General features: G+C 46.4%; 1 protein-coding gene and 1 long non-coding RNA gene across 16 annotated transcripts in view; one reads left to right on the top strand and one right to left on the bottom strand.

Moving 5' to 3' along the window:
• Positions 1-27,985, top strand: part of BRSK2 (BR serine/threonine kinase 2) — a 315,828-nt gene that overhangs the window by 210,006 nt on the left and 77,837 nt on the right. For all 15 annotated transcript variants that reach the window (XM_056354309.1, XM_056354311.1, XM_056354312.1 and 12 more), the window contains exons 4-5: positions 10,698-10,838; positions 21,035-21,151. In XM_056354309.1, coding sequence (XP_056210284.1) covers positions 10,698-10,838; positions 21,035-21,151 — 258 coding nt within the window. The remainder of the gene's footprint in view (positions 1-10,697; positions 10,839-21,034; positions 21,152-27,985) is intronic.
• On the bottom strand, positions 4,950-10,689 carry LOC130156109 (uncharacterized). The gene is made up of 3 exons (XR_008824326.1): positions 7,174-10,689; positions 6,348-6,412; positions 4,950-6,263 (listed from the first exon to the last, which is right to left on the bottom strand). It is a non-coding gene; the product is annotated as an uncharacterized LOC130156109 (long non-coding RNA).

Consider the following 27,985-nt stretch of genomic DNA (forward strand, 5'->3'; position numbering starts at 1 on the left):
TCTGGTTGTGGAAGCGCCTTTCCATCACACGTGCCATCTCAGCAGTAATGGTAGTGGCATGGTTTCAGAGAAGCTTATGAATTATGGGTGATATTTCAGGAGCCAGAGACTAATCACGATGCAGCGCTGGGGAGTATTTCCTCGATAAATGTTAATTTCACAAATCATGTTTGACTTTTGGTTTATGATTTAATTTGTGACAAGGGGCTTTGGTTGAGTAGATTCCTAATGCAACCATGAATCAAATCCTTTTTCCACAGTTTATTTAACACTGAAAATGAGTTTTAAAGAAATAAAAATAAAAATCTGTTAGCATATGTGTGTTAGCCTAGCAGTAATTTTCTGTTTGTTTTGTGTTTTTTTCTACCAGAATGGTCGGGGAGATGAAGATAGCTATGAGCTCTAAGACTTCCAGCAATTTATTCAGCATTTTTAGTTGTCTCATTTAGTAAAACTGTGGACTACAGTTCTAGGTGCATAGGGGAAAACACAGCTGCGCTGTGGCTCTCTGTCTGTGTGCTGATATACCACCTCAGCTATACATTATGTTGTCTAAACTAGCAATATTATTGACAGTTGAAGTGTTTCATATTTGTTGGATGATCATACTTGATGGCCTTCAAGCAAGATTGGGAGTCCGCAGTAAGAAGAAATTTAGAAGTAGCTATAGATGACCTGTGCCTCCCTGTCTGCCATCGTATAATGTTAATAGAGAAAACATCCAGGAATGGGGGGATCATCCTCCCATTTTAAAGATCAAGAATGAGTTAAAGTAGGCTGGTGTGGGATAAGCCCAGAGTTGTTTAAGAACTTACATTGCTGGTTCCTAATAGGGACTGATCAATGAGCTACCAAAATTTGTGTGTGCACCAGTCATTTTGACTAACCAAGTTCAAGCAGTCAAGAATTTTAGGGAAATGTAAATAAACTAAGGGAATGAGCGAGGTGGTAACAAAGCTCATAACGTTTTGGTGTGTTCTGTAGTGCATATCAGAGGGGAAACCCTCCTTTGGTCGTTCGGTTCCTGCACTGCAATGAACTGTGTGAACCTGGGCGCTGGTCCTCTGTGCTCTGTGCTAGGTAGAGAAAAGGTCTTACCTGGGCAGAGTTGGTGTAGCAATGGAGAGGCAGGCAGGGTTCACACGCTGCTCGCAGCACCGAGCTTCTCATGAGCAGACATGTTGAGGATTAAGTAAGAGGAAACCTACAAAGCCCAGTCCTTCATGAGCAAAGTGGTTGGCTCGGGTCTTTTCTAGGAAACAATCTTTTGCTTTATTCTTAAATCTCTGATATGTACATTTACTGTATTCTATGCAGTAAATTCAGCTTTCCATTTGATCTGAGAAAAGCAATTGTCCCATTGTTGGAGTTGTGAGCATGGCAGCTTAAGTGCCATCCTATAATCCACAGGAGATGGGCCTTCCCTTTCCAAAGGGGATAAGCTGACCGGTGGGTTTATTGCAGAACTCCCAACAGGGGTGGCATTATCTGTTTGATTTCGTTTGATTAGCTATTTGGTTTAAATTATTGGTGGTTTGGCAAGGAGTGGAGATGAGGTAGAATAAAGACATCCTAGGACCACTCCATGCCCTTTTCTTTCAGATGTTTATACTAGTATTTCATGATTCCCTGTCCATCAGTGTCAGTGTGTGTGTATATATATATGTAAATTTCTATCTATAGGTGCATACAGATATTTGTATATATATGTCTAGATTTATATCGATTAATTTTCACATTTTCACACTGAAGATTTCCAATTCTCAAATTTTGTGGGAGCATTTATTTTAAATCTCTGTGTTGTCCAACTTAATCAGCATTTGAAACAAGCATTTGTTTCAACAGAAGGAGTGGGCATCAGAATGTTGTTCTCTGAAATGCACCATGCGTTCGTTGGCTCTTTTTCCAAGCACAAGTCCCTTTCTCACCATTCAGCAGTACGGTGCTTTCACTGGGCAGGTGCCCAAGCCTCACTGCGATATACACAACACACCACCTCGTGATTTCAGAGGTGAAAGTGTTTCCCAATCAGCCGGATAACAAAATTAAAGTATCTCTTACCTGTGCACAACTCACGTTTCTGGCTTGTACAAGATCAGCTGACAGCAGGAGTCAACGCCTTACACTCTGGTGGTGTCTGCAGAGGCATTTGTGCTGCCAGTCCTCTCCTGCAGGGTTTTCCTGTAACTCTGTTTAGTTTTGCTGAAAACTGATTGTGAGATGCCAGAGAATGCGAGAAAAGAGAAAAAAGGGTTCTGTGTGTTCTTTGGTTATTGGTAGCCCAGGACTTTGACATTCGATCCATCTGCAGGGAAACCTAAAAGCAAAAGGAAGGTTCAGAAAGTTGGAGCAGCTCCAGGGCTCAGCGCTGAAAATTAATTTTGTGGTAGGTGTGCTTCTTGGTAGTCTGGTTGTGGGGTGTCAGGCGCCATGGATTCAGGAAAAGAAAATAGAACAGAATTGGAAGGCAAAAGGGTGTTCCACCTGAGCCTTGATTAGAATTAAGGGAAATATTCATAACCAGCTACTTTGACCCCTTTTCTTCTGCTGTTGACTTGGTTTAGCCCTGTGATGAATCACAAGCAGGTGTGGCCAAGGGAAGCCCCTTCAGCTGCAGGAGGGGGCAGCGCCAGGCTGGCAGGTGAGGTGGGCCTGGGGACCCGGGGCTGGCTGGAGGGGGCAAGGGGAGAGGGCGCTGCGCCGAGGACAGGCGGCACCGCTTGCAGGAGGGATGCCCGGCCGGCACACAGCAGGGCTCGCACAGAGGCGGTGGTGATGATTAATGCAACACCTTGCGCAACCGGTCTTAATAAGCTCTTCCCAAAAGCCTGACGGTGTCTTCTGCTCACTGCCTGATGTGCTCGTGCACCATCCAGGCCAGGATGCTGGGCCTGGGAGAAAACAGGCCCATAGTGGAGCAATTCTGTGACGTGAGCAAAGGACAAGGGGGGATGGAGCTCCAGGGCCACAGGACGTTACGTGCCTGATTTCTCTGTCAGGCTGCAGTAGGCGATGGTGTGTGTCTGGGCCGTCGTTGTTAAGGGAAAGGCCACTTGGTTCTGAAGAGGGAAACTCAAACAGCAGAACTGCAGCAGTGAGCTGATGAGTGTTGTCTCAGCTCTGCCTGTCCTGTGCTGAGGATCCTCCGGCTGGAGCCGTTCAGTCTCGTGTGCCCAAAAGGAGGGCTGCTGCAGGGCCACGGCATGCATGACTACACACCATGAAGGTGCTGCTCAGACCCCTGTCAGCCCCAGTAAATTAAAGGTACAGAGCACACCAGCATAATCTCCTACCTCTCTTTTCTCCAAAAGCTCCAACCTGTTCATGTCCAAAGGTAATGAGCAATCAAATATAATCTCCATTCAAACAAGCAGACTGGAGTTAAAATTGTCTTTTGAAAAAAAAAAATTAAAAAAATTAATGCATGCACATTTTCTTGCAGGCGAGGAAAAATAAAATAAAAAACCCAGAGTTCCTGGCCTGGTGCCAAATTAGGGTTTAAAAATTCATGCCCGCCATAAGAATTTATATAACTTCTGAATAATTTATAGGCTGCGCCAATAACAAGGGGCTTAATATCTGATAGAGATTATTTAATCAATAGAAAACAGCGCAGTGAAAAAACTGTCAAAAGAACTACAACATGTCAGTCTTGGCTGGGCAGCTTTTAACCTCCCGCCTGCTACACATATATCCCTTCATATATGTATGGAAGGACATTTTGCAAGTAGGGTGGTAGCATGGAAGAGGAATTGCCAGGACTTTTTTTCTTCTAGAGGCTTTTCTTTGGCAGCCTGCTGCTCCAGACAGATCCCTTGCTGATTCACCACAGCTTTGAAATGTAATGAATCTTCTAGCTCTTCGCTGAATTGGTCAAAAGGAGTGATTTTCTTGTGAATAATCTGCCGAGGATTGTGGGTTACGGTGGGATGGTTCAGAGCGCAGCAGGACTGGTGGCAGTGCCGAGCACGTGCCGCTTGTGCGGCAGCCGGTGCCATCAGTATTCAGTTCTGTGGCCAAACTTCAAGAGGTTTTTACAGCTCTTGGCACTAACAAACATAGGCACAGGAAAGAACTAAAGACGTATCTGTCTTTACAAAGGAGATCCCTGCCTGATATGTGTCCCTGCCCTCGGTAATTGCTTAGACATCTGCATCAACTCCGCAGTGTCTTGCGCCATGCCGTGTTCCGCAGTTTTAGGGTTATGCTCGTGATTTTCAAGTATCAACTGTTAAGTGATAAACCAGGGTACCTGAGCTTCTCAGCAGGGGTGGTCATTTCATGAAAGGTCTTAGCCATAGGCATCACAAAACGGTAAACTCTTGAGCATACAGAAAGCAAACAGAAACACTCTGATTTTTCATGTCTTCTTGTGTATCTCTTTCTATATAACTGCACTGGGGTTTGCAAGGTGCTGGAGTGCACGCCTGAAGTTGGGCATCTTAAAAGCTGGCCAGTGCCACGTGAATATCCAGTCTGACTTCTGGCACAGTAAAAGTCCTAGAACATCACCCAGCAGTGTGTGATGTACCCCGCGGTATGTTCGGGCTCATGTAGAAGACCAGCACACTCGTTTAGGTTTAAGAGAGGTTGTGTGTCATATGTGTAAATATCATAGCATTTAATAAAAAGATGGATTATTAACTGGTTCCCTAACAGACAGCTAAGCACATGCCCGTATGAGGAAACCCTCTACTGCCTGAGCAAAACAAGAAGCTATGTGAATTGACTGCCATTCCTAGAGCACCAGAGAGTATTTCTTGTTACTCTTGGTTTTTTGCAGTTATAATGCTTACCTGAAATATTTGTGTTCCAGTATGAGCTTTCATCTAAAGACCTCTATTCATTTAGCACTTTTATAATAAATACATTTGTATTGTCCCAGAGGACCTCATTTGTGTAGCTGTGAATGTCTCATAAGTTGTCTTCATCTATAAGGCTGAGAAAACTGGAGCCGCATACCCACACTGGGGTGTACGGTGATGGGCTGCTGTGGCAATCCCATCTGGCTGTGTCGTGGTTAAACCCCGGCCAGCAAGTAAGTACCACACAACCTCGCTCACTGCCTCTCCTGGTGGGATGGGGAGGAGAGTCAGGAAAAGGTAGACCCCATGGGTTGAGATAAGAACAGTTTAGTAATTGAAATAGGGCAAAATATTATAATAGTCATAACAATAATGATAATAGTAACAAAAAGAAAAAGAGAGAGAAATAAACCCCAAGAAAGACAAGCGGTGCACAACACAGTTGCTCACCCCCGCGGACTGACACCCAGCCAGCCCCCCAGCAGTGACCGGCAGCCCCCAGCCAGCCCCACCCCCAGTGTATGTACCGAGCGTGATGCTCTGTGGTACGGAATAGCCCCTTGGCCAGTTCGGGTCAGTGTCCTGGCTCTGCTCCCTCCCGGCTCCTTGTGCACCTCCTCATGGCACAGCGTGGGGAACGGGGGAGTCCTTCACTTAGAGTAAGCGCTGCTCAGCAGCAACTAAACCATCAGCGGGTTATCAGCGTTACTCTCATAGTAAACACAAAACCTAGCACTGTACCAGCTACAAGGAAGGAAATTAATTCTATCCCAGCCAAACCCAGGACAGGCAAGAATTCTAGTATTTCACACCATTCTTGCTAATGGCTTTTCGTTCTTTACAGATCACAACTGGTGTGTTTTGTTTGGGTGATTTTTTGTTGTTGTTGTTATTTTACCATAAATATCCCATGATGCATAGCCCTGATGGCCTTTGTGCCAGTTAGTCTTTCTTTAACAGCATTTTGTAGGCATTGCTCAGAGCCAGCCTATTTCTTTTGTTAACAGTCCTGCTTTGGAGGTAGCATGTAGCTGCCTTGCCTCGGTGAGAGCTCTGTGAGTTATTCCTCGAAGCTCCCTAGGGCTTCAGCGAAGGCAGCCTTTAAGAAGCTGTAGCATAGTCCACCAGATGGGAAGGAGGAATCATCACCAAAAGTCTCTTTGTTGCTGTTTTAAGTGATGTCTTCGCAGTATTGTAGTGCAAAGGCAATCTGGTCATACCTTGCTGTGCTGGCACTGGATGAGAATGGGACAAAACAGAGCCAATGCCCGGGTCAGCCTGCCCTCCAAACACAAAGCAGCTGCGGGAGACCCTGTGATGGGGGAGTCCAAGCTGTTGTCAGGCATCACAGCAGTCTTCAGGAAGGAGCCGACGAAAAATGATGATGTAGCTCTGTCATTAATAATTATGCTCTTCCAAGTGCAGGAGGGTGTCTTGTGAGAACACCGAATCATTTGCCTGGGTATTTAAAAAAATTTCACCAGAGTTAGTTTTTTAGGTTCACGTCTTGGCAGGACATGAGATACGATGCAAGATGTGTACCTTGGTGTCTGTTTGAAAGCAGTCAGTGGCCCGTGAAAAGTTTTGCAACCTCTTGAAGAATGTATCTGGTGAGGAAAGCCAGTAATCGAGAATTTAACACCACATGCACTCGGCTTCATATTGAGTTGCAGAAACATCATGTTTTCTTGCTTTTCTAGTCTCCTAGCAAGCAGAGGGGAAATTGGTGATGGGGACAGCGTGGAGCAGAAGGCAAAAGGGACCATGGGTGCTAATCCCAGCTCTGATACTGGGTGGCTGTAACCCTGGGCAAGTCACTTGGCTTTGCAACTCCCTATCAGTAAAGAACAGGAGGTTAATAACGTGTAAAGCTTCTGTCATGTGAAATGTAAGGATTAGAAGAGCTGGTGTGTGTCCAGAGCATCCAAGATTTGAGAGCTAAGTGCTCTTACAGAGTCTTTTGTCCTAATATAGCTCCTCTCTGTATTATCACAGCAGGTAGCGTGCATGCTGCCAGCCAGAGGCTGGCTCTTTCCTTTCCCTGAACCTTCCTGCAATGGCTATTACAGAGCAGGGATTCCTATGTTTTTACAGTGGGAAGACTGATGCTGTCAATCTTATGTAGACAGGATTTTTAAAAAAGCTTAATTCACCAGTAAGTTACTTTTCATCTCCTAATGGAAAAGGAGACTAGTTCTGGTTACTGTTCTAGGATTTTTAGAGTTCACTCACCTCCTTAGCATAAATGGGAAAAGGAGTACTGTAGCGAGATGAGAACCTATCATATCTGGGAAAGATAAAAGGTAAGGGGAAACTCAGGAAAATACTTCTTAGTGTTTTTCTCCCCTGCAGGCTATGTGTTATTTACCTTCTCCTGGATCCTCCAAGAGTTGGCATTGACATACTTCCAATCCTATAGCACTTTGCTAAAGTAAAGGATTTTAGATGCTGACGTGAACTCAGGAGATCTGGATTCTCTTCTGTGCCACAGATTCTCAGGGAAGGCGTAGTGCCTGTGTGCCTTACTTTCCAGCCTCTGGAATAATGTTCTTTCTTTCCTTTGCTTTTTCTGTTCGGCTTTTCAGAGCACGTATTCTCTTCTTTTATGGGGTCACTCAAACACACTCACACGTACACAGATGGACAGATACATAGCATTTAGTGGGGGTTGTGTAAGCTGCACAGTGATGGTTAGAATCGGTGCAACACCTGGAAATGTTTAAACCCCCCTTGTTGGCCTGTTTGGAAATAACATGTGTACTACTATTGTGCCATGTAATGCGCCAGCAAAACATTGGCTTGCATAGGGATGGAGGCAGGTGCTGAATTATGCCCTTGTTTAATCAAAAATCTTCTACTTGGGGGCTGTCCTAAAAAAAATAAAATGCATCGCACTGGAGGTAATAGGGTTGGCAGGTGGCCAGCTCCAGATCCAAACTCAGAAATCCTAGCTGCAACATAACCACATAGTACTTGTGGAATGATCCCTGCAGCATTTATTTCTTGCACTTGACCACTGGGAAATGTGTTTGTCGTCCTTCTCACTCCTGTCACGTTGGGGGCTTTGTCAGATCAGAATACATCGTCGCTGTGCTTCTCTGCGTCCCTTGACTTGTCATAGGCACAAATCTTTTTCAAATGTTCTCCCCTGTTCATTTCCATTATTATATCTGGTGCTTCTAGGTGGCAAGCAGAAATGAATAACCTTGTAAATGCTCCCTGTCTTTCAATTTGTTTTATTTTTCATACAACGTGTCAGTGCATTTTTGTTGAGTGTTTTTAATAAGATGAAGTTGATGAAAATAAATTGCTTTGCAGTTCCTGCTGTGGGTGACAGAAATGCTGGGTCTGTAATTTTCCAAAACTGAGCATTTGAAACCAGCGTGGAGGGTGTTTCGTATGCCTGTAACTGCAATCAGCTTCATAAAATAGCTCCCAGAAAAAGAAAGCAGCTAGCAATTTGAATTTTGGGGGCAAGATGCACTGCTGTATCCAGCTTCTGCTGGGCACAGCGAGAGAGGGAGCTGTCAAGGAGAATTTTAGGATTGATTCTGTGCCAGGCTTGGATCTGCCATATGGGATAGTTAGCCAGATCTGTCGCTAGTGTGCGAAGGAGAATGAGTTATATAGCAAACCCCCTTACCAGACCACGTTAGCCAAGGCTTGGGAAAGTGAGGATTGGGACTTGAACATGTGGGCACCCCAGTGCCCATGGTTTCCGTCTGCACAGTTCTATGTCCTGCTCAAAAAACGTAGTGTGGATAAACAGTGATCTCTGAATTACCGGTGTACTCAGTAGGCAGTGCTTGGAGAGAAGATAATCCACATATTCCAAATGTGATTTTCAAGTCAAGATTTTTCTCTTTTTTTTTTAAGTCATTTTAATGAAAAAAATGTCAATACTACCATATTTCTTGTAACTGTTTCTATTTTGGTAAAAAAATGCAGAAAATACCATTTTAATTCCCTAAAGTTTATAATTTCATTTTATTGCCCCCTTTTTTGTGCTTTCGTACTACTTAGCTGGCAAGACAGTATTAATGTCTGCCTCCTGCTGCATTTCTGTAAGGCAGGGAAGTGCTTTTTCCTTGTGCTGGCTGGGAGCTGACACAAGGAACTCACACAGGAGCCGATGATGGACCAGGAGCTCACATCCCACTTTTGCAACTTCAAGGCTAACGCTGTCATCATTAAGACAATTTTACTTTCCTCAGAGCAGCTTTTAGTCTTCCTACTGTTCCATCTTTTCGGAAACGTTGGGAAAAAGGAATAGTTTAACCCCCAAATGTATAATAATCTCCTCTTTCCATTTCAAATTTAGAAATTTCCTCTGAGATTATACTGCGTCAGGTACAGAAAAGACAGTATCCTGAATTAATGATTTTCATTGTCCACACAGATTTGAAGAGTTGGATTAATACTGGCAGTGAAACTAGCTTGCTGTAAAGCAAGGCATTGAGGGATGGGGGTCACGCAGCACATCATGTCCAGCCTGGGCTGCTGTGCTGTTGGAGGAGGGGACGGAGAATTACATTCAAAATTTGGAAAAAGACCTAATTCTTGTTTGCAAGTGTTCTGGTGATGTTTCTCAAACCATCTGCCAAAGGTTGGAATGCCCTGTTCCCCCTTGCGCTCTTGCTTTACAGAAAGCACCTTTCAGATGACAAGCCTTGCCATGCGACCCTGTAACTCGCATCAGGGGGGTCAGGCAGTGAGGGTACAGGTTCCTGCCTCTCCTTCAGGGTGTAACCAGCTAGCAGAGCCAAAGAACAAAAGCGATTTTTCAGTAAAAAGAATAATAATCTGTTGTTTATACTATACTTTCAGATTCTGACTAAGTAATCTCACTGCGTAATTTCTTCGTTCTGTATTAGAATAGTGTAAGCTGGGCAAACAAGCAAGGAGACAGTAGAGCACAAAATCACAGTAGAGATGGAAAAAGTCCACGGAGGTTTCCAGCAATCCTCTTGCCAACAGAAGCCTATTGCTTTGTCCATATTATATCTGGTTTCTTTTTAAATGGTTCAGTTGATGGTGTTCCTGCTACTGCCGTGGGGAAACTCTTTCGTTCCCACTATTAGGCAACATTCCAGAGATTTATACTAAGTTTTCCTCTGCTTAGTTGCCTTTCATTACCCCTACTTACAACAAGATAGCCCATCTATGGCAAGTCCTTTCCTTCCAGAAGATCTCCTGCTTCTCTCTCTGCCTGCCAGGAGTGCTGTGTGAGGTCTGAGGTTTCTTCTCTTGCTCCTGGGTCCCTGTTGTGCCACATTTATTCACTCAGTGTCACATTTTTCACATGTGAGTTGCAAGGGAGAGCAGCTACTCCAGCAAATCATTGCTGTTCAGCAGCAAAAGCTGAAGCCCTTACATAGGCTGCATGCATATAGTTGTTCTTATCTTTTTTCATATTCTAAACTATTCACCTTTTTTCTTTTTTTTTTTTTCTTTCCCTCTATTTTGTTGACATCTCTCTGGTTCTCAGCAAGACAGAACAGTATGTGAGTGCAGCTTCACCACAACAGTTTTATAAAGGAATTGACAGCTTGGTTAAGGCTTCCTAGCATGCCGTCTTATTCCACTGTAGGTTTAAGAGCTGCTGTGAAAGCTTATACCTGATTATTCTCTTCTTCCCCTCCTGGTCTTTTGAGGCAATTTTGGCTTCTGGATTATCCCTCACTGTTATATTGAACACTGAATCCAACAGTGGCATGCCTGAAGTTTGCAGAACCCCTGTTAAAAATATTAATCACCCCTGATTTTAAAATTCTGATTCTCTTCCCCTGTTCTTTACAGAAGTGTTCTCCTTGACCGTGTGTTTGTGTATAATTGTGTGAGTGACGTGGTATGATAATGTGCTTACAAAATCCTGGCTTTGTTATTTTCTAGGTATTTGGTGCTAGAACATGTGTCAGGTGGCGAGCTCTTTGACTATCTCGTAAAAAAGGGAAGACTGACGCCAAAAGAAGCCAGGAAGTTCTTCCGACAAATCATCTCTGCTTTAGACTTCTGCCATAGTCATTCAATATGGTGAGTACAGCCATTTCCAACGGGAGCTAGCCGTTACATAAAAGCACAGGATAAAGAGCTCTTATTTCTTGATACTTTTAAGTAACTGATGTTGTAAAGCTCTAAAAGCATTGTGTAAAGTGCTGATGTGTTTTTAGATTCTTGGCCACCTGTGAGACAGTGCATCAGTCACAGATAGACATTTCATGGAGAAGATTGTCATTTCTCGCTGGAGGAGAATTCGTTCACAGGGAATGCTTTAACCAGGACAACCAAAACCACCAAGGAAAAGCAGCTGAATTTCCATCATTCTTGTGGCACTTGCTAATAACCAAGAATTACATGCACTATATCAAAATGAATCCCTGAAGAAACTTTGGACAATTACAAATACAGCAAAGTCATTTTGTGGCTTCCTTCAGTTTTTGGAAACCTGCTGGCTTTTGGCAACCTTCACTGAGTCCCTTCTGGGCATTTGAGTCACTGTTGCCTTTAATTTCCTTTCCAGTAGGGAAGAATTTCCTTGATCTGACTGCTATTGATACTCACTAACTCCATCGTACAATTTGACCATCAGGTGTGGTTTAACCTGTGCTTTTCAGGTGGCGTTTTAAATTGGACCAGTTTCTCCTTCATCTTCAGCAAGTTTAGGTAATTTAAATTATACTGAAATCAAGTTGTTATAATCAGTCTGAGCACAAGAGTTTCTGTATAGTGGCTGGCCCGCAACCGCCCACTTATTTCTCAGAAATGCAGCTCCTGGCAGTGAGGTTGGCGGAGGGAGACCATTTGCATTATGTCCGTGTGGCTGCTTCTCCACAGCCCCAGACGGCCACAGATCCCCCCCCCCCAAGCGGCCGAGGGCCACTGACAGATCCTGCAGAGCTGGATTTGCACGGTCACTGTGCGGTTACTTCTCAGTGACTGTACAGGGATTCTCTGCACCCCCAGTTCTGTGCTGAGAACTTGCAAACTAGGTATTCGCACCAAAAAAGGATGCCTAAATGTTTCACTTGGTCTTCTAGCCCCCTCCCTCTACATCTCTGACTCATTTCAACAGGAAATGTTAATCTGAAAGAGAGCATGTTTCTAATAAATGGAAAGGGAAGTAAGAGCCTTTCTTGACGATATATTAAGAAAAGTATACTGTTAGCCAGAGATGCAGTTCCGAGGTGGTAGATCTGGGTGAGAAGGTCCTGAGGATAACGGCTGCCTGGCGCAGGCAGGGTTACCATGGTCAGAGAAATTCTCAGAGGAGCCAAGGGCAGGTCGCGTGCCCTACCCAGAGGATCTAAGTTTTCTCTGTTGGCAGAGACCTCTGTCAAGTTTAATTCCGGAATTCCACAATTTTTCCTCCCTGCTAGTGAACTGCATTGAGTGATCATGACCTTCTTACAATCAGCATAATCCTTGGGAGGTTGTACAGCTGTTAATTTTTGTGTAGGCTAGGCAGCGTAAGCACTGACGGATTGCATACAGACATGTTTCTGTTCCCTACTTGGCTTAACGCTTAGAGACCCAATCCAAGAAGACTCAGAAATGTTGAAGTACAACTGAAGAGAAATTATTTACTCTTCCAAATGAATATTCCAGAAAAACATGAATTTCCATCGGGATAGAAGTTTCTATGAGAACATGCATTATATACGCATACATACTAGTCCTTTGGGCATGTGATGGATGCCTCTTGATGTGGCAGACTTTAATAAACTGAGTGAGGGTTCTGGTGAGGCTGTCAGACAGACAAGCACCTCTGCAGGTTTGACGATATGTGCAATTTCCAAGACAGAGTGCACATCTCTCCTGAGGAACCCATTTTCCTCTGTTAAACATATTGGATTGTGGGCAGTAGTCTTGTTTAGAAGTAAATCCCCTGTCTCCTTGCCAGCTCCCACTTGACTAGCATCTTGTGCTGAATAAATTAGCAGTAAATCATAAGCTCTCCCTCCCTCCAGGTCACTCTGAGACTTGTGTGGTCTGTGTTATATTAGACTCTGTGTTCTATTCTGGACAGTTACCATTAAACCCTTTTCAAAAATCAAAGCATGCATAAATATAGTTGTGTGCATGTGTGTGAGTATAAAAGTTAATGTGTTTTCCTAAGCAATGAAGCCTGACCTTGTCCTGTCGTGGGGCAGTGAAATGACAAATCATCTCATCAGCCAGGTTATCCAGTTATGACCACGTTGAAAAATGAAGGCTTCAGCTTTGGTTAATGACTAAACGTGGGTGCCTCTAACCTACTGGCAGAACAGATTGATAGCCTGGTGTCCCCAGCCCCATGTCACTGTCCCATCTTCTTCCCGGACCTCCCAAAACACTGAAATACCTGTGGCTTACTTTCACAGCAGTATGTAACCGCATTCAGCTTTCAGCGCTCAAAATGTACTGATGCAGCAGGATTCCTGGATCAAAGAATCAGAAAGGATTCCCCAATCCTCCCGTCAGTAAAAGGCTTCTGCTGCTACTGCGTGGAGGGATCGCCTGCGTCTGAGAGGTGTTTACAAGCAAGCAGCTCAGACCAGGAAGCAGAATACACTTTGGAGCTTAGTCTGTTTGTGTGCAGTTTTCCCAAAGTATGAGCTTTGCGTTCTTACTTTATTTAATGGAGGCAGCGGGGCAGTATTTGATGTGCCTCGCTCCGAGGTGCAGCCACTTACCAGGGTTTTGTGGTACAGGTTGGCCACGGGGGAAAGCTTATAGGCAACGCGCTGTGGGGCCCTTTAGGGCCACTGCTGTGTACGTAGCACCAGGTGCCAGGACCCGCAGGCACCCGTGGGTGCCAGCAGCCCGCCTCGTGCGGAGGCACCACGGGCTCCCGCAGACGGTGCTGTGCCCGAGCTGGCCGGGCCGGCTCAGCGGGCGCCGCCACTGCCGGTGCTTCCCGCCCTGCGCCGCGCCGGGCCGGGGCGCTCAGCACCCCTGGCCTTGCCAGGCCGCCGCCGCGAGGCCGCCCCGGCCGGGGCAGTTTCCCTCGGCGATGAGCCCACGGTCCCCCCCGGCCGCCGCTCCCCCGGCGGCGCGGGCCCGGTCTCCCAAGCTGCGGGCCTTCGGGGCGGCTCAGCGCGGCCCCGCCGCCGCCATCCCCCCCCGGACGCCGCAGCCCCCCGGCCCCGGGCCGAGCCCCCCCCCCCCCCCCCCCTCCGGGATGCTGCAGGAGGGCGGGCCGGGGGCTGCCGCGCGCCCCATTGGCCGCGCGTGACATCACCGGCGCGAGCCCGGATTGGCGCCGCGCGCGGGGGGCGGCGGGCTCGTGCCTCGGCCCAGCTCGCGCTTGGGGCCTGCGGCTGGCAGGCTGACAAATAAAAATATGATTACAGAGAGTGCCCCGTGGCAAACCTGATTAGGGCTTCAGAGATAACAGATAATGCCAATTACTGCGCGGGGCAGCGGTGACACGGGAAGGAAATCCCCCGCGGTACTGAGCAGCCAGATGATTAGCTCATTTTATTTTTATTTTGGTTGGGTTTCATTTTGAGGTGGTTTTTTTCTTTTTTTTTCCCCGATCATGCACAAGAGGGGTTAAGGCAGGTTCTCTATGAATATTGATAAATGACAATTATGAGGGTCCTTTCTCCTTTCACTGCCTGGGGCTGTGCTTGAGTAGCACAGGGCTGAAGCGTCCATGTGTGACTGGGAGGGGGGCCGTGTGACTGGGAGGGGGCCGTGTGACTGGGAGGGGGCCGTGTGACTGGGAGGGAGGCCGTGTGACTGGGAGGGGGGCTGTGTGACTGGGAGGGGGGTTGTGTGACTGGGAGGGGGCCGTGTGACTGGGAGGGGGCCGTGTGACTGGGAGGGGGGTTGTGTGACTGGGAGGGGGGCCGTGTGACTGGGAGGGGGGCTGTGTGACTGGGAGGGGGGTTGTGTGACTGGGAGGGCTGAGGCAGTGAGGAAGAGCTTGGTTTGACTTTGCCTTGAGTTCTTCCCTCAGTGCAGGGGGCACACAGCTTCTCATCAAATACCGCTTCAGGATTTCACAGCAGTAGTCCCAACGCCGCCGGTACATTCCCGCAGGCAGGAGCTGCAGAGCACTGCCAGCAGGCTTTTAGGGAGAAACCTGGGGTGTCTTCAAGGAGCAGAGAACGCCAAAGAATCCAGGTGCCATGTTCTGTCAGGTGGTGCCACCCCCCTCAGGACCCCTGCTCTGCCTTGCGTCGCTTGTAAGGAGCCCGCTGGGGCGTTCTGCAGGGATGGGCTGTCGCGAGCTTAGGACTGCAGCAGCTGGGCGCTTCAAAATCGTGACTTAAGGCCTCCAGATGTGAAACTGGTCTAGAAATTGTGGTGTTTAATCAGGTTGGTTTCTGGTTCAGTTTGTTTTTTTCTGGTCATCAAGTCTTTAGGTTTTCAAGTTTTCTTTCGGACCATTAGAAGCGAGAAGGGTACCTTTTTCCCTGTTGAGAGCTAAGATTCACCAATCATTGCCCAAATCTGGGAGTTTCAGATCTGGATTCAGTGACTGAGACTTATTCTAATACAGTGAGGAATTTTGAGATTTCCCTTGTACAGAGAACCAGAGAAAAGCCATCAAGTACGGCATCTGCAATGCCAAGGGCTAAGTTACCAGCTCAGCTAAAGTCAGAGAACATGTATTTTTGTAAGTTTACTTCTTTACATAAGCCACTGAAAAGTCAAAAATGGCATTATCGTATCATAAGCATAACCGGGTGACATTCTCTGGCAAGTACAGTAGTGGTGATCAGACCTGGCAGTCTGTTCCGGCATTGAAATACATGAATATATGTTTTCAGCTGAGGTCGGTAGGGAGAAACAATGTATTTTAACAGATAGTGGAAGTATTTGTTAAAAAGTAAGCAAGGTTTTATGCATACAAACCCTCTCCAGGTCTCCTGATAGGTTTATAGATGCTGTCCTTTTTCCTAGCTATAACGATATTTACTTTTTCTGCAGAATTCTGTGAAATTACTAAATTTGTGCATAGCAACCATGGCTTTCAACAAAGATTCTTCTGTAGGTAGGTAAAAGTTGGGATCTGATTTGCAGAAGCAAGAGAAAAATAAGATGAAAGGCTTTTTCTGCTCAGGAAAATAAAAAAATATTGTTTCTATTAATTATTACTGATAAATTATTTGCATCACATCAGGCACTTTTAAGAGGCATACTACAGAACAATTATTCTGTGGTCTGGCCCTTCTGGGAGTTTGGGGTCAGTAAGAAAAGCATTTTCAAAGTAGCTAACAATTTGATTAGTACAAACGACCTGCAACTCCTCCAATTAGGAGGTTTCTTGGGTTAGAAATCTGTGACCTACAATAAGTTGTCATAGAAACTGATATGAACGTTTCAGCTCAATAATCACTTTAAAATAATGGGTTAGTTCATCGTCTCGTGCCAGGTGACATAGCTCCTCTGAATCCAAGGTCTGGAGTCTTGGATTCCAAAAATCTTCTGCCAACCCTGGGTGACAGGGAGAGTGCTTTACTTCTCTTTTTTACGTATGCTGCGATTGCCTGCAGTACAGAGACGGGGGTATTCCCAGAGCAGGAGGACAGACTGGAAAGGCGATGGAGGCAGCTAGAGGAGCTGTCTGAATAGCATCGCTGGGAGTGACTGGAAAGCAAGCATGGCTGGTGCGTAAGCGGGAAGCTGGAACATGGTAACGCATGTGTGTGCCTTTCATTTTCTATGCATCACCACCGAGAACTGTGCCCATTTCCATGGGACAATTTTTTCAGACCTCTCTCTGTATCCATCTTGTTCTGCAAGAGAATTGTACAGCCTTTGCTGGCATCTGTGAAAGAGGGACGTTGCAGAGAGGCTGACGGTGTGTGCTTCCCCTGTCACAGCTTCTACTCACGCGCTCTCCCTTCGAAAGCCTGCCATACGCAGGCTCCTGGTACTAACTTCTTGCTCTGTTGTCTTGGCTGAGAAGCTCTGGGAGTCTGTGGCCACCCTCGATCAGGGTTGCACTGACTGCTTCTGCAGTGCTGCATTTCTCTTTCATGTTCTTTCTCAGCACATGCAGGGCTCAATAGGAGAGTTTGCCGTGTTTGTCAATAAAGAAGGTGCTTTCTTCTCTTCTGATTTTCCAGCCATGTGATAAAGCCCCTACAGCTTTAGAGCCTTTCGAACAAGGAAAGGGTAACGAGTCCTCTGTTCACCTGCAGAGAGAGGAGTTGATGCGGTCATATAAGACATGGAGAGCCAGAGAGATCAGCTGGAATGGGACCAAATTAAATGCATTTACTCTGCAATGTTCCATTAATGCCAAGTAATTACCACATACGGTGGGATTTTTGTTTTGTTTTGTTTTGTTTGATTTTGGCACAAGAGAATTCTTCCCAAATATGAATGCATGAGGCTATCCAGGCTGCTGGGCTCTTAGGTAAATTATAACAAACCTTCCCTATTCCCATATGTTCCTCTCCCTTCCTTCTGGCGTTTGAAAAGCTGGCAATACAAAGATGGGAAATGTAAATGCATTTCACTGTCTCATTTTCGGTGGCAGTGGTGCTGGTTCTGCCACTGTGGTGCAGACTCCTGGCCTGGCTTCTATCCCCCCAGGGTGCTGCCTCGGCAAATTCGAAGTGGTCTAAAGATGGATAGCAGAGAAATGTTCCAGCTGGAAGAAAATTTTCATTGGGGCATAAAATTCTCTTGTGGTTGAATGTGCAAGCAACTGCCTGATCCCACCAGCACCTTGATCTCTGAGAGGGGTGCTGGCACAATATAAAACAAATACTGAGGCTGCCATGACATTCCTGTGCGGACCATCCGTACCGGGCACTAGGGACTGTGTTGAAAGAGGGGTGGAGGAGGGTCAGAGAAACGCAAAACTGTGGTATGACAGTTCCTGCATTTTAGGGCCCAGTCAGCAATGAATGTAACAATTCCTGACGGAGTCCCCACTCTCCTCTCTGCTCAGTGGGCTATAGTGGAGAGCTGATAATTTTTCCCGCTTTTATTTTGGTGAGTGTCCAGAGGACAAAAAAGAAAAAAAGCTTTAAGGTGTGTTGCCACCCCAGGTTTCCTTTCACACATACTATCCCAGTCCCACAGATCCCCAGGTCCCAATTTAAAGCTTTCAGAATGCCCTCTGGGAGGTGGGTCAGGGCCTCTGCCTGAAGACCACCATCAGCCCCTGCAGGCTGAGCATTCATGGAAGAGCATCGCACAGCAGAGGAGGTTTGGCTTACTCCGTGTTTGGAATGTGGATGGTGGCTCCCCCTTTTCCCTCTCTCCCTTGCAGTGGCTCTCTAAAAAAACCCTGAATATATTGACCACTTTATAGGAACCTGATCATCCCACTCGATTCTCCCTAATAACCCAGGCCTAAAACTATCTGTCTGTGGATCCCAGCTGATGCAAAGACGGGATGAAATAGGGAGGCAGAGACTCCTTTCCACCAGTGAATCCTGTTCTCATTTTCAGAGGTGTCATCCCTTCCTTTTGCCTCTTGGTGGACTGGGAGTGGGGTTGGCTCAAGGTTCGTGTAGGTTCCGCTCCAGGCAGGGCCTGTGGCAGGTCTGCTAAGGCTGGTAGCTCTGGGGCACGGAAGGGGAGCAGTTTTGCATTTCCTTTAGCTGCACTATTTTCCTGAAATAACATGTGTTATAGTGAGCATGCATCCAGGCTGGAGAAACGCTTGTGGACATCCTGTACTTAGGTCGTGCTCTGCCTTGATCATTCCTTCAAGTTCTCTTTCTTCTTTCTAAAAGAGCTACATGAGTTTAGTATAAGCAAAGAATTTCAAATTTTAGGTACAAAAGGCACATGCCAGCAGTATGCCTGCTATAGATTGAACGTGTATGAGTGATATCAGTCGGGGCACAAACAGCATATCAGTGGAACAGGCACAGACAGCAGCACCCTCAGCTTCTGCACTATGTTACCTGTCCAGCAGTCAGCCAGGAGCAGTGGTCAAGACTGGAAACCAACCACAGCCAGTGAAAAACCACACACTGCACAGCAGAAGGACACACCGGAGCTATGGGGAGGTTTCTTGTTTCATCACATCAAACAGGCACTGCTCGCTTTACAGGGAGCTGTTCCTTGCCACTGTCCTCAGACAGGAGAACTTCAGGGCATCTCCCCAGTCAGATGAGATCTTCCCAGCACCTCGTTAATGAAACCAGTTGCAAGATGAGAACTGTCCAGGATGTCTGCTGGAGGAAAGATTAAATCACACACTACTGTCTCATTAGTGTCCAGCTTGCCCAGCTTGCCTCAGGACTGTGAGCTCTCCATTGCACTGTTGCAGCTGCAGCGTGTTCACATTTGGCAGATGTTGATGATCTTGCGTTTGTCCAGGACTGCTGTCCTTGATGGTGGCATGCAGGGGTTCTTTTGGTCATTCACTGCCTCTGGAACATCTCCTTGTCACTGATCTCATGCTTTTTTTGTCAAGTAGGTATGACTATCTTGATAGTTATTATATGGCTAATAAGTATACTGTCTCCAGTTACCTTGAAACTTTGATTTCTATGAGAAAGATAGATTTGATAAAGCACCTTTGCTCTGTCAGATGAAAATATGTGCAAATCTGAATGGCACCCTTATCTACTGGATTGTCTGCCCATGGTTAACAAGGCCACGTTAACATGCAGGGTTCATCCTGTTTATATAAGATTGGAGACCAAATTCTATGCTTTTTTAAAAAGTGAGGGGGGAAGGAAACATAGGACTTGGTGATAAGGTAAATGACCAGTGCCTGCTTTGAATGTGTGCTGTTTTGCTGGAAGTCTGCCTTGGAAACACCTGTTACACTCCCCAGCTGTGCTGTTCCAGTGTGCTCTGGTTTTGCACAGAATCGCTGTGCGTTGTTCACCAGTTGTCTCTAACTGATCATTCCCATCTTCTCGTCAGAGCAGGGGAGATAATTTCCAAGACATTGTCGTACCTCTCGTGTTTCTCTGAGAAGGCAGAGACTGTCCTTCTTTACAGTGGTGTAGAGGTACTATCACACTTTGGTACAGGAGGAGTACTAGAGGAACGTCTTAAAAAGTGAAGAGGACATGGCTTGACGATAAGGCTGCCTTGCGTCGTGGGTGTCACTGGACTAGACTGTCCTAACGCTGGTTCTTTTACTGAGTTCAGTTTCTGGTCAGGGTGATGGTTTTAGTGACCCCTTGTTGCAAATGACTGTTGTTTGCCTGATCCTTGCACGTGTTGTCAGCTGCCCATGTTCCACAGGTTCCAGCTGGGACTGGCCACCAGAGCTGGCCGCTCTGCCTGCGAGGTGTCAGTGCTCCTATCTGGACCTTTTATTAGCAAGACATCAAAGGCTCGTTTTGCCTACTCATAGGCAAAACCAAGAAAAGAGCTGCTGCTTTAGTCTGCTCAAAGTGCTTCTCTCATCTCTGTGACTCTTTGAGAGTTGCAAATAAAAAGGGGGGAAAAAGCAAAGTCATCACAAATTTTGTGCGAGATTTTTGTCTTTGGATATAAAATCATGTAAATGTTATAGTTGTACAGAGGCACTTGAGTACTAAGAAGCAGACGTGGCTGCACAGTGGTGTTGGCTGCGGATAATGGAGATTAATAAACTAGTCAATTATGAAACCTTTGATTGAAAGCAGGAGTTGCCATCCTGAAGGTCATGGCTGCCTGGCTCTTCCCATGTTACCAAATAATAAGAGAATCGAGCTTTGATGGAAAGGAGGGAATCCTCTCTCTTAATTTCCCACTGCTGGCGCCCTCAGTTATAAGCAGTGCTGGGCTGAAGGGATTTCTCTATCAGACCTAATTACCCAAAATTATTTCAAAGCCATGTGCCTATGTAAACAACTCCTAATAGGGGCTTTTTGCAGTAGCATTTACATCAAGGATGTTTTTTTTCTCTAGATATCGCTCCTTTTGTTCCCTGTTGTTGACAGAATGTATTGATGGTGTTGCCTCCTACCTCAAGGCGTGTGATGGAGTGTATCAGCCCTAAATCCAAGCTGAAACTCTCCTCCTACCTATTTCTCTCAGTCTCTCCCTCAGATTGTGTTGGTATTGCTGGAAGTTGAAGATTTTCGTTTCCTGGCAGTACACTGCAGGCTCAAGCCTTGCATTCATCAGGAGTGGGCATTTGGGGTGCGTTTAGAGTACTGCAAAGGCTGGATATTGGGTATGTGTGTTCTCCTGCCTGGGACAGCAAAAAACCTGAAATCAATTAAAATGTAATAGGTTGGATGCTGTGCTGGGTAAGGAACAAGCTTTGGAGTGGGAAAGCTGTCGTGGATAATTTAACTCACATTTTGATCCTCTCTTTACAGCCACAGGGACTTAAAACCAGAAAACCTTCTGCTGGATGAAAAGAACAACATCCGGATAGCAGACTTTGGGATGGCATCACTGCAGGTTGGGGACAGCTTGTTAGAAACCAGTTGTGGGTAAGTGTCACAGAACATGTTGCAAAAATGAGTGATAGCTTCCAGACAAAAGTTGTCTATAGTAACGGTTTCAATAAAGACCTGCAGACTTACACCATGCATCGTTATTTCCCAGCAAGACAGTAAGTTGACGTGATGCATGGCTGCAGCAGGGTCCTTTGCAATTACAAGCAAGGCGAGACTGCTAGGAGGATTATTGCAGGGGCAATCTAAAAACATTTCCATGGCAATTCAAGACCTTTCTAGGTATTTCTAAGGGAGCCAGCAATAATAAGCCCAAGAGCTGAGCAAATCCTGGGTCCCTGGCTGGGGACGCGCTCCCTGAGGGCAGTGCCCTCTCATCACCATCACCTCTAGAGGCACCACTGGACCGTGCCCCCTAAGCCCCCCAGAGCTGAGCCTTGGTGCCATGCTGACTGTGCAGGGGGCTGCTGCGCTGAGCTGTAGCAAGGGCAGCAGCTGCACTGAGCTGCTGCAGCCTGGCACCACTGCGCCAGCTTTCAGCTGTGTCTGAATTTGCTACAGCATCCAGCAGCAACTGGAGCTGCAGACAGTACCGGCAGATTTCCGCCTCCTCCCATCCAGACTTCGGCCCGGTGACTCCGGTGACTCCAGGCCCGCTGCGGCCCCAGCGGGTTGCAGTCCGTGTTCCTTCAGTCCGTGCTCTGAGCCCAGGCAGCCGGGGCAGCCGTGGAGCCATCGTGGTCCCCTGCACAGCCCAGCCACTGCCTCTCAGTCCCGAGCTGCACAGCTCTGCTTTCCGAGTCATGAATAATGGATAGCAAAATTATTTTAAGTTCATGATGTGATCGAATGCTGGTTGATGAGTACACTGAGATCCACCCGTTCCTTCTGTCTGTGTCAAGTCAGGATTTGACCTCTTAACAACACAGATGAAAAGCAAGGAGCTACAAGTCTGCACCTCTGTTGCTTGTAGCTGCATTCAAACCTCCCCCCTAGATTAGGAAATGAAGTCCTCCCTGCAGTTACCACAACGCCTCTACACTCTTTACAGAAAATTTCCCCACTTGCTTCCATGGAAAGAACAAGAGGAAGTATAAAAACCAACCTGGGCTCACATTGCCCTGTAAGATTTTTCAAACTCCTTGGGAACCTCTCGGCAGGGTTCCTGTTCTTGTTAGCACCGGGCTCTGTCATCCAGGTCTAGAGTCTCAAAGAGAGAGCTCCTTCCCATAAGCTGTGCTGGAATTCAAACCTCCGTGCTTCAAGCAGAGCCAGCCCCCACACTGCGGCCTTAAAACGCGCTAGTAAAGAAATCAATGGGACGGAAGAGATGTGCCTGTAATAAACAGAACACAGCAGCAACGCTATGATCTCCTGCCTTGCAGATGCATTTTAAGTGTGGTGCCAATCACTAGGCCTCCGTGTGAGCTATTACACCACTTCATTAATTCTCCTGGCATGGAGCCCAGCATGGCTGATACTGGTGTCTTGTGATCTCTCTGGTTTGGGGGGTGAAGGGAGGAAGGAAGGAAGGAAGGAGTATATAACAATATGCCGCACTGTTCACAAAGAAAGGCAATCCAGTTATGACTCCCTTTCCCTTGGAGCACACACAGTAACCAACCTCAGAGCTTTTCAAGGCAACAGTTTTACCTACCCCTGTAGCTGGTACTTTCAGCCAGCATGAAAAGGAGCAAAACAGAGTGAATCATGGCTGAGGTACAGAGCTTTAATGAGATGCTCCTCAGTGCACCCAGAAGTTAATTTCCAGAATGGTTTTATCTGTGCTGTGAACACTGATAATGAGATGAAACTGTAACATTTCCATTGACAGTCACACAAGGAGTCTCCAGGTATTTCTGTCAGTCAGAGTGGGAGGATCAGATGGGGTTGAGCCATGTGATGCAGCTAACTTTGTCAGTGCAGCACAGTGCAGTCAAAAATTCTTTGCTGTCACAAGTGAAGTGCTAAGTTTAGTCCAAAGTTTGGGTAGGCTGTAGGTCACCATAGAGCCTTGTCTGGCCTCGTGAAGATAATATCGTAGCCTGAAGTATGCTGTATTGCATACCTCAGAGTTAGTGTTTTCTGAGAGCTGCTCCTCGCATCTGCATGGCTTTCTCCAGCACTGGTGCCTACCTGGGGGAAACAATCAAAAGTTCAGTCCAGTTGTGTTTGTGTAGGAGAGGGAGGTAAGGATGGACTTGCTGTTTCATTGACATAATTTGTCACTGACAGACTGCACGTTAGGCCTTGATTGTAATGAATCCCCGTTACTGGAAATGTATATTGTGTGAATCCTGCATATACGCAGCACAGAGGAATAAGCCATCATTTTAAACACGTGGCTTTAGACCCTTGAGGGGAAGAGGAGCTGTGTGTAGGGTCTGCGGGAATAATTCTGTTTATGGCAGACATTGCACAGCGAGGCAGTCTCACGGAGCGATGGTCCTTGCAATGCCAAAGTAACACAGTGAGTCTCTGCATTCCTCCAGGAGCAGGGGAGGTCTGCGAGCAAACAGCGGACAAGGGAGAAGCAGAAGATGTGGTAGGATGCTGCTGCTAGTATTTTAGATCTCTTTGGCTTTTTCTCCTCTTCACCCATCCAGGCAATGGCATGCAGAGACACTCCCCGTCTCTTTCCACAGTTCTCCCCAGCCTGCTGCCTTGCAGCGTTTCAGAATGGTAGATACTGTCCAATCTATCCTGAGTTGTCACTAGGCAAGAAGAGCGAGTGCCTCATGGTTAAACCTCAGGACTGAGACCCAGGTGATCTGAGCTTGATTTCTGTCTCTGCTGAAGGCATTCAGGGTGGTCTTAGACAAGATAAATTACCTTTCTCTGCTTCAGTTCTCCATCTTAGCGAGTCATTGCAGTGCTCAAGTTGCTCTGAACATAAATTGCAGTCATTTCTATAGGAGTCTTGGAAAAGTAGAAACGGTTGGGGCATTCCCTGATCCTTGTTCCCTTTTCGTGAACTAAGAGGGCCTGTGGCTAAAATGAAGGATTTTAAGAGGAAACTGTTGAGTTACTATTCTTGTGAGTTTGCAAAGATCCTTCCAAATTCCTCATTGCCCCTTGCAGAAACCTTTTTGCCATCTCTTCGCTTCTGTTTCACTCATCACAACTTTGAAACACTGAGTCCTGCTGCACGGAGATTGCTGCACGCTGCCAGGTGGCTGAGAGCCCACAGCAGTACCAGCCTCTGTGCTCCCTGCCTCCAAACGTATCCCGACCAAGAGCCAGCCAGAGCTGACATGAACATGGAGCTTTCTCCAGCACCAGCTCCCATCTCTGCAGAGGCAGTCAGTAGGGAGGCTGAGACCACTGCTGACATTCCCACAACTGACCGTATGCAACAGTTTCCCTGTGTTGGTGTCTCTGTAGAAGAACCCCTGGCCTGATACAGAAAGCTGTGTGCATGTGGGATGAGCGATGCTGGTTAGGATTTCACTGAGAGTGAGAAGAAAGCCTTGCACCTGTCAGTGGCATAATGGCAGAAAACAGCAACTTCCAACTCCAGCACGATTACCCTGCTCCCAGCTCTCCCTAGCAATTCCTAGCAGCACTTTGCAGACCCACAGATTGCCTGGATCGATCAGACGAAAAAGGACATATTCTCATTAGGACTGATTACTGGCTCGTTTTTAGCTCAGGGTATTTATAACAACCAATGCACTGTGTGTTTGTTAGAAATGCTACCAGAGGTCGTCTAGCTCCAGATTCCCTTACATCTGTGTTTGGTGTGTCAGCACACCTGTGATGAGCCGTTAATTCAGAAGAGCCACACACTTGCCACACACCTCGGTGTCCAAGCAGCATTTCTGATTTTAATGACAAGACAAGATGCTGCACATGGTCCGGTGGCAGGTGTCCCTGCCCATGGCAGGAGGGTTGGAACCAGATGATCTTTAAGGTCCCTTCCAACCCAAACGATTCTATGATTGATTCTGTATCCTTTCCCCTTTATAATAAATGGGTGCATGTTGTCCAAAACATATGCAGATGTCCTGCATCCACTTACTGTTAGGGTTTCAAAGTTAGACTCTTAAAATTGGAAATGCCAGAATTAGTACTTTTTACCCCATCTCATGGAGATCTTTGATTCCCAGCACTCTGTTTCCGTCTCCTTCCCTGATTTACACTCCAGTCTTGCCAACTTCTCCCAGTCATTTCAGCTCCATATTTGGCCTCAGATCCCAGATCCTTTTTAGGTTCCAGCTCTAGTTTCCCCTACCTGGTTGTCCCGGTCAGTTGCTGTCAATCCTAGATCTGTTTCCTGTTGGTTTTGCACTCCCTTTGGTTTGAGGTTTGGTACCTTGTGATACGAGCTGCCAGCTCACAGTGTCGGTTTCAGGTAGAACTGTTCTGTGAAGTGTTAACAGTGCAGGTAGAATTTTGATCCTGATGCTGCAGAGTGTTTTAGCTAGTAAATGCAAACTGCAGTTTTCTAGTGGCAGTTTGAGTACATTTTTCTAGAGGATGCAAACAAATATTCAAGATTTCCCTTTGCAGTTGAGGATATAGAAATTTTCCCTTCATTATGGGAAAAAACATTTAATTTAGATTAGGCTTAGGTAGCATGCACACACAAACATGAAACCAGTCTGAGGCAGACGAAAAGCAAGGAAAATTGTTGTTAAGTTGTTAAATTGATTGTAAGTCGTAAGCAACTTAAAATGAGGATTATAAAGGGAAATACCTGACAACCTTATTAATAACTGTTAATACCAGCCTCCCCTATAATACATCCCAGGGTATGGTAAAAGAGGTTTAAGTCTGCCAAATCAAGAACTGAGAATTTAAGATGTGCTATTCTTCAGATTGCCAGCATAACATTAACTTAGCCCATGCACATTAGGGTATGGCCATTAATTACGAGCTTGTACAGCTTTTCCCCAACAAATCTTTGCCTCATTTGGTGTTTGGATGCTGTGCTTTTTTGAATAAACAGCTTTTTAATATTTGATTTTTCCTCATCATTCATTTTATGGATCCATTCATAATTTCTGCTCACTGCATTCAAGCCTTGCTATGAATGCTAGGTAGGATTTTCATCATAGTGTCTTAGGTTTACAAATATGAAGTAGACTGTTCTCGTATTACGTTTGCCACATTGATCTGATTTATATGAGGACACATGATTCTGCAAAATGAAACTCAAAATTAACAACCAGTTGGATGCTCTGGGGCCTGGTATCAGAATACTCAGGGCCTGATAACAGTCCTTTGCTGGGAGAGCAGAGTCCTACCGACCACAGCCGCGGCTCCGCACACTTCTGAACACCATAAATCAAACTTCAGATGTGTCACACTGTGAGTTTGAAAACGGGGAACCTGCAACTTATAATTACCTGTGAGCATCTCAGTTTAAGGCACCTGTTCATTTTCTTTCACAGAAGGGTTCTGTGGCAGGGGCAGAGAGAATTTGGTTCTCCAGTCCGTCAGTCAGCTGCCTCTATCCCAGGCTTGTCCTTCATGGCGCTGAACTTCCCCACGTTGTACAGACTTCCCGACGTCGGCCACGAGCAGAGCAGAGGTGTCGGGGACAGCAGCATGTCCCCGGCCCGCCTGGCTGACCGCTGAGGGCAGTGTCATCTTGGCAAGCTTTGCTTTAGCAAGTCTTAACTTCTGAATACTTAACTTTGCAATCTTTGTGCCCTTTTAATACAGGGGTCTGTTTCATTTTTTAAAATTAAGATCTCTTAAAGGTTCCAAGTCTTAATAATTTGAACTGATGGATTAATTGATGAACTGATTTGCAGATTCCCCGGAAATGTAATTGCACTCAAGGAGTAAACAACTGTAAGATGGCTGAGGGCTAGATGCTGAGTTTTCTCATATAAAGCTAAATGACTGAGTTGAAGCTTTAATGGCAGAATAGCACTCAGCCTTAACTACAGCTGCTACCTTAATTACAGCCTTACCTACAGCTACTGCCTTCACTGCAGCCTTAACTACCCACTGCTACTGGAACCCTTTCTTCAGTCTCTCCCTTTCTTTTCTCTGTGATCTGTGGCTGTCACTTTCTCCACTCAGGATGCTCTAATGTATGTCCTTCTCCTGAAGAATTCCCTTCATCTATTTTTCTACTCCTCTGGCGTTCCCCTTCATCTCAGCCCTCTGCTACCCAGCGTGAGGGGAAAGCACAGGCAGCCTTTTACGCTCGTGGGTAGCTCCTGTCTCTGAAAGGCAGCTTGGAGACAGTGATTAACAGGGGGGAAGGAAGGGACTCCAGCATCCGAGCAACAACAAAAACAGCGAGGCGTGGGAGGACTTCAGTGCACCTGTACAACCTCCTGTATCAAGGTAACTTCATGCATAAGAAAAACAGAGGGAAGGCGACTTCTTGTTCCTCCCTCTCTGCAGAAGCTGTGCCTCCAGCTGCGAGGCCTGAAGAATGGCACTCAAAGAAGCTTTTCTTCTTCCTCAAATAGTACCATCTATATATAGGACCAAAGGACCCAGGCATGGACACTCGTCTTTGATGGGACCTGGGAGCCCATGAGGCAATGTAACACATGATTTGTCACACTGTGGAGTAGGATCACACAGCTTTCCTTGTGCTTCCTGATCAGCCAGCTGCTTCTCTGCAAAAGCAGTTGCCATCAGTCCCCAGAGAAACCGTGCATGGGCAGCTGATCTGTGTGTGCACGGTGCAGGTCTCTCTTACCTGCATAATGGGACCCGCAGGTCACAGGCACGTCACTTCTGCTCTGAAGACGTGGCCCCGGTGGTCTCAGGTCTACTGTAGCTGCGCTGTATCTTGCTATGCACAGATCAAGAACTACTTTTCTAGTTTCTCAGGTGAAATTCAGGATAGATGCATCGAGGATATATAGGTTTCTTTCTGAATGCCTGACTTACCTGCCC

Source organism: Falco biarmicus, chromosome 10 (assembly GCF_023638135.1).
Source record: "Falco biarmicus isolate bFalBia1 chromosome 10, bFalBia1.pri, whole genome shotgun sequence".
NCBI classification, from domain to species: Eukaryota; Metazoa; Chordata; class Aves; order Falconiformes; family Falconidae; genus Falco; species Falco biarmicus.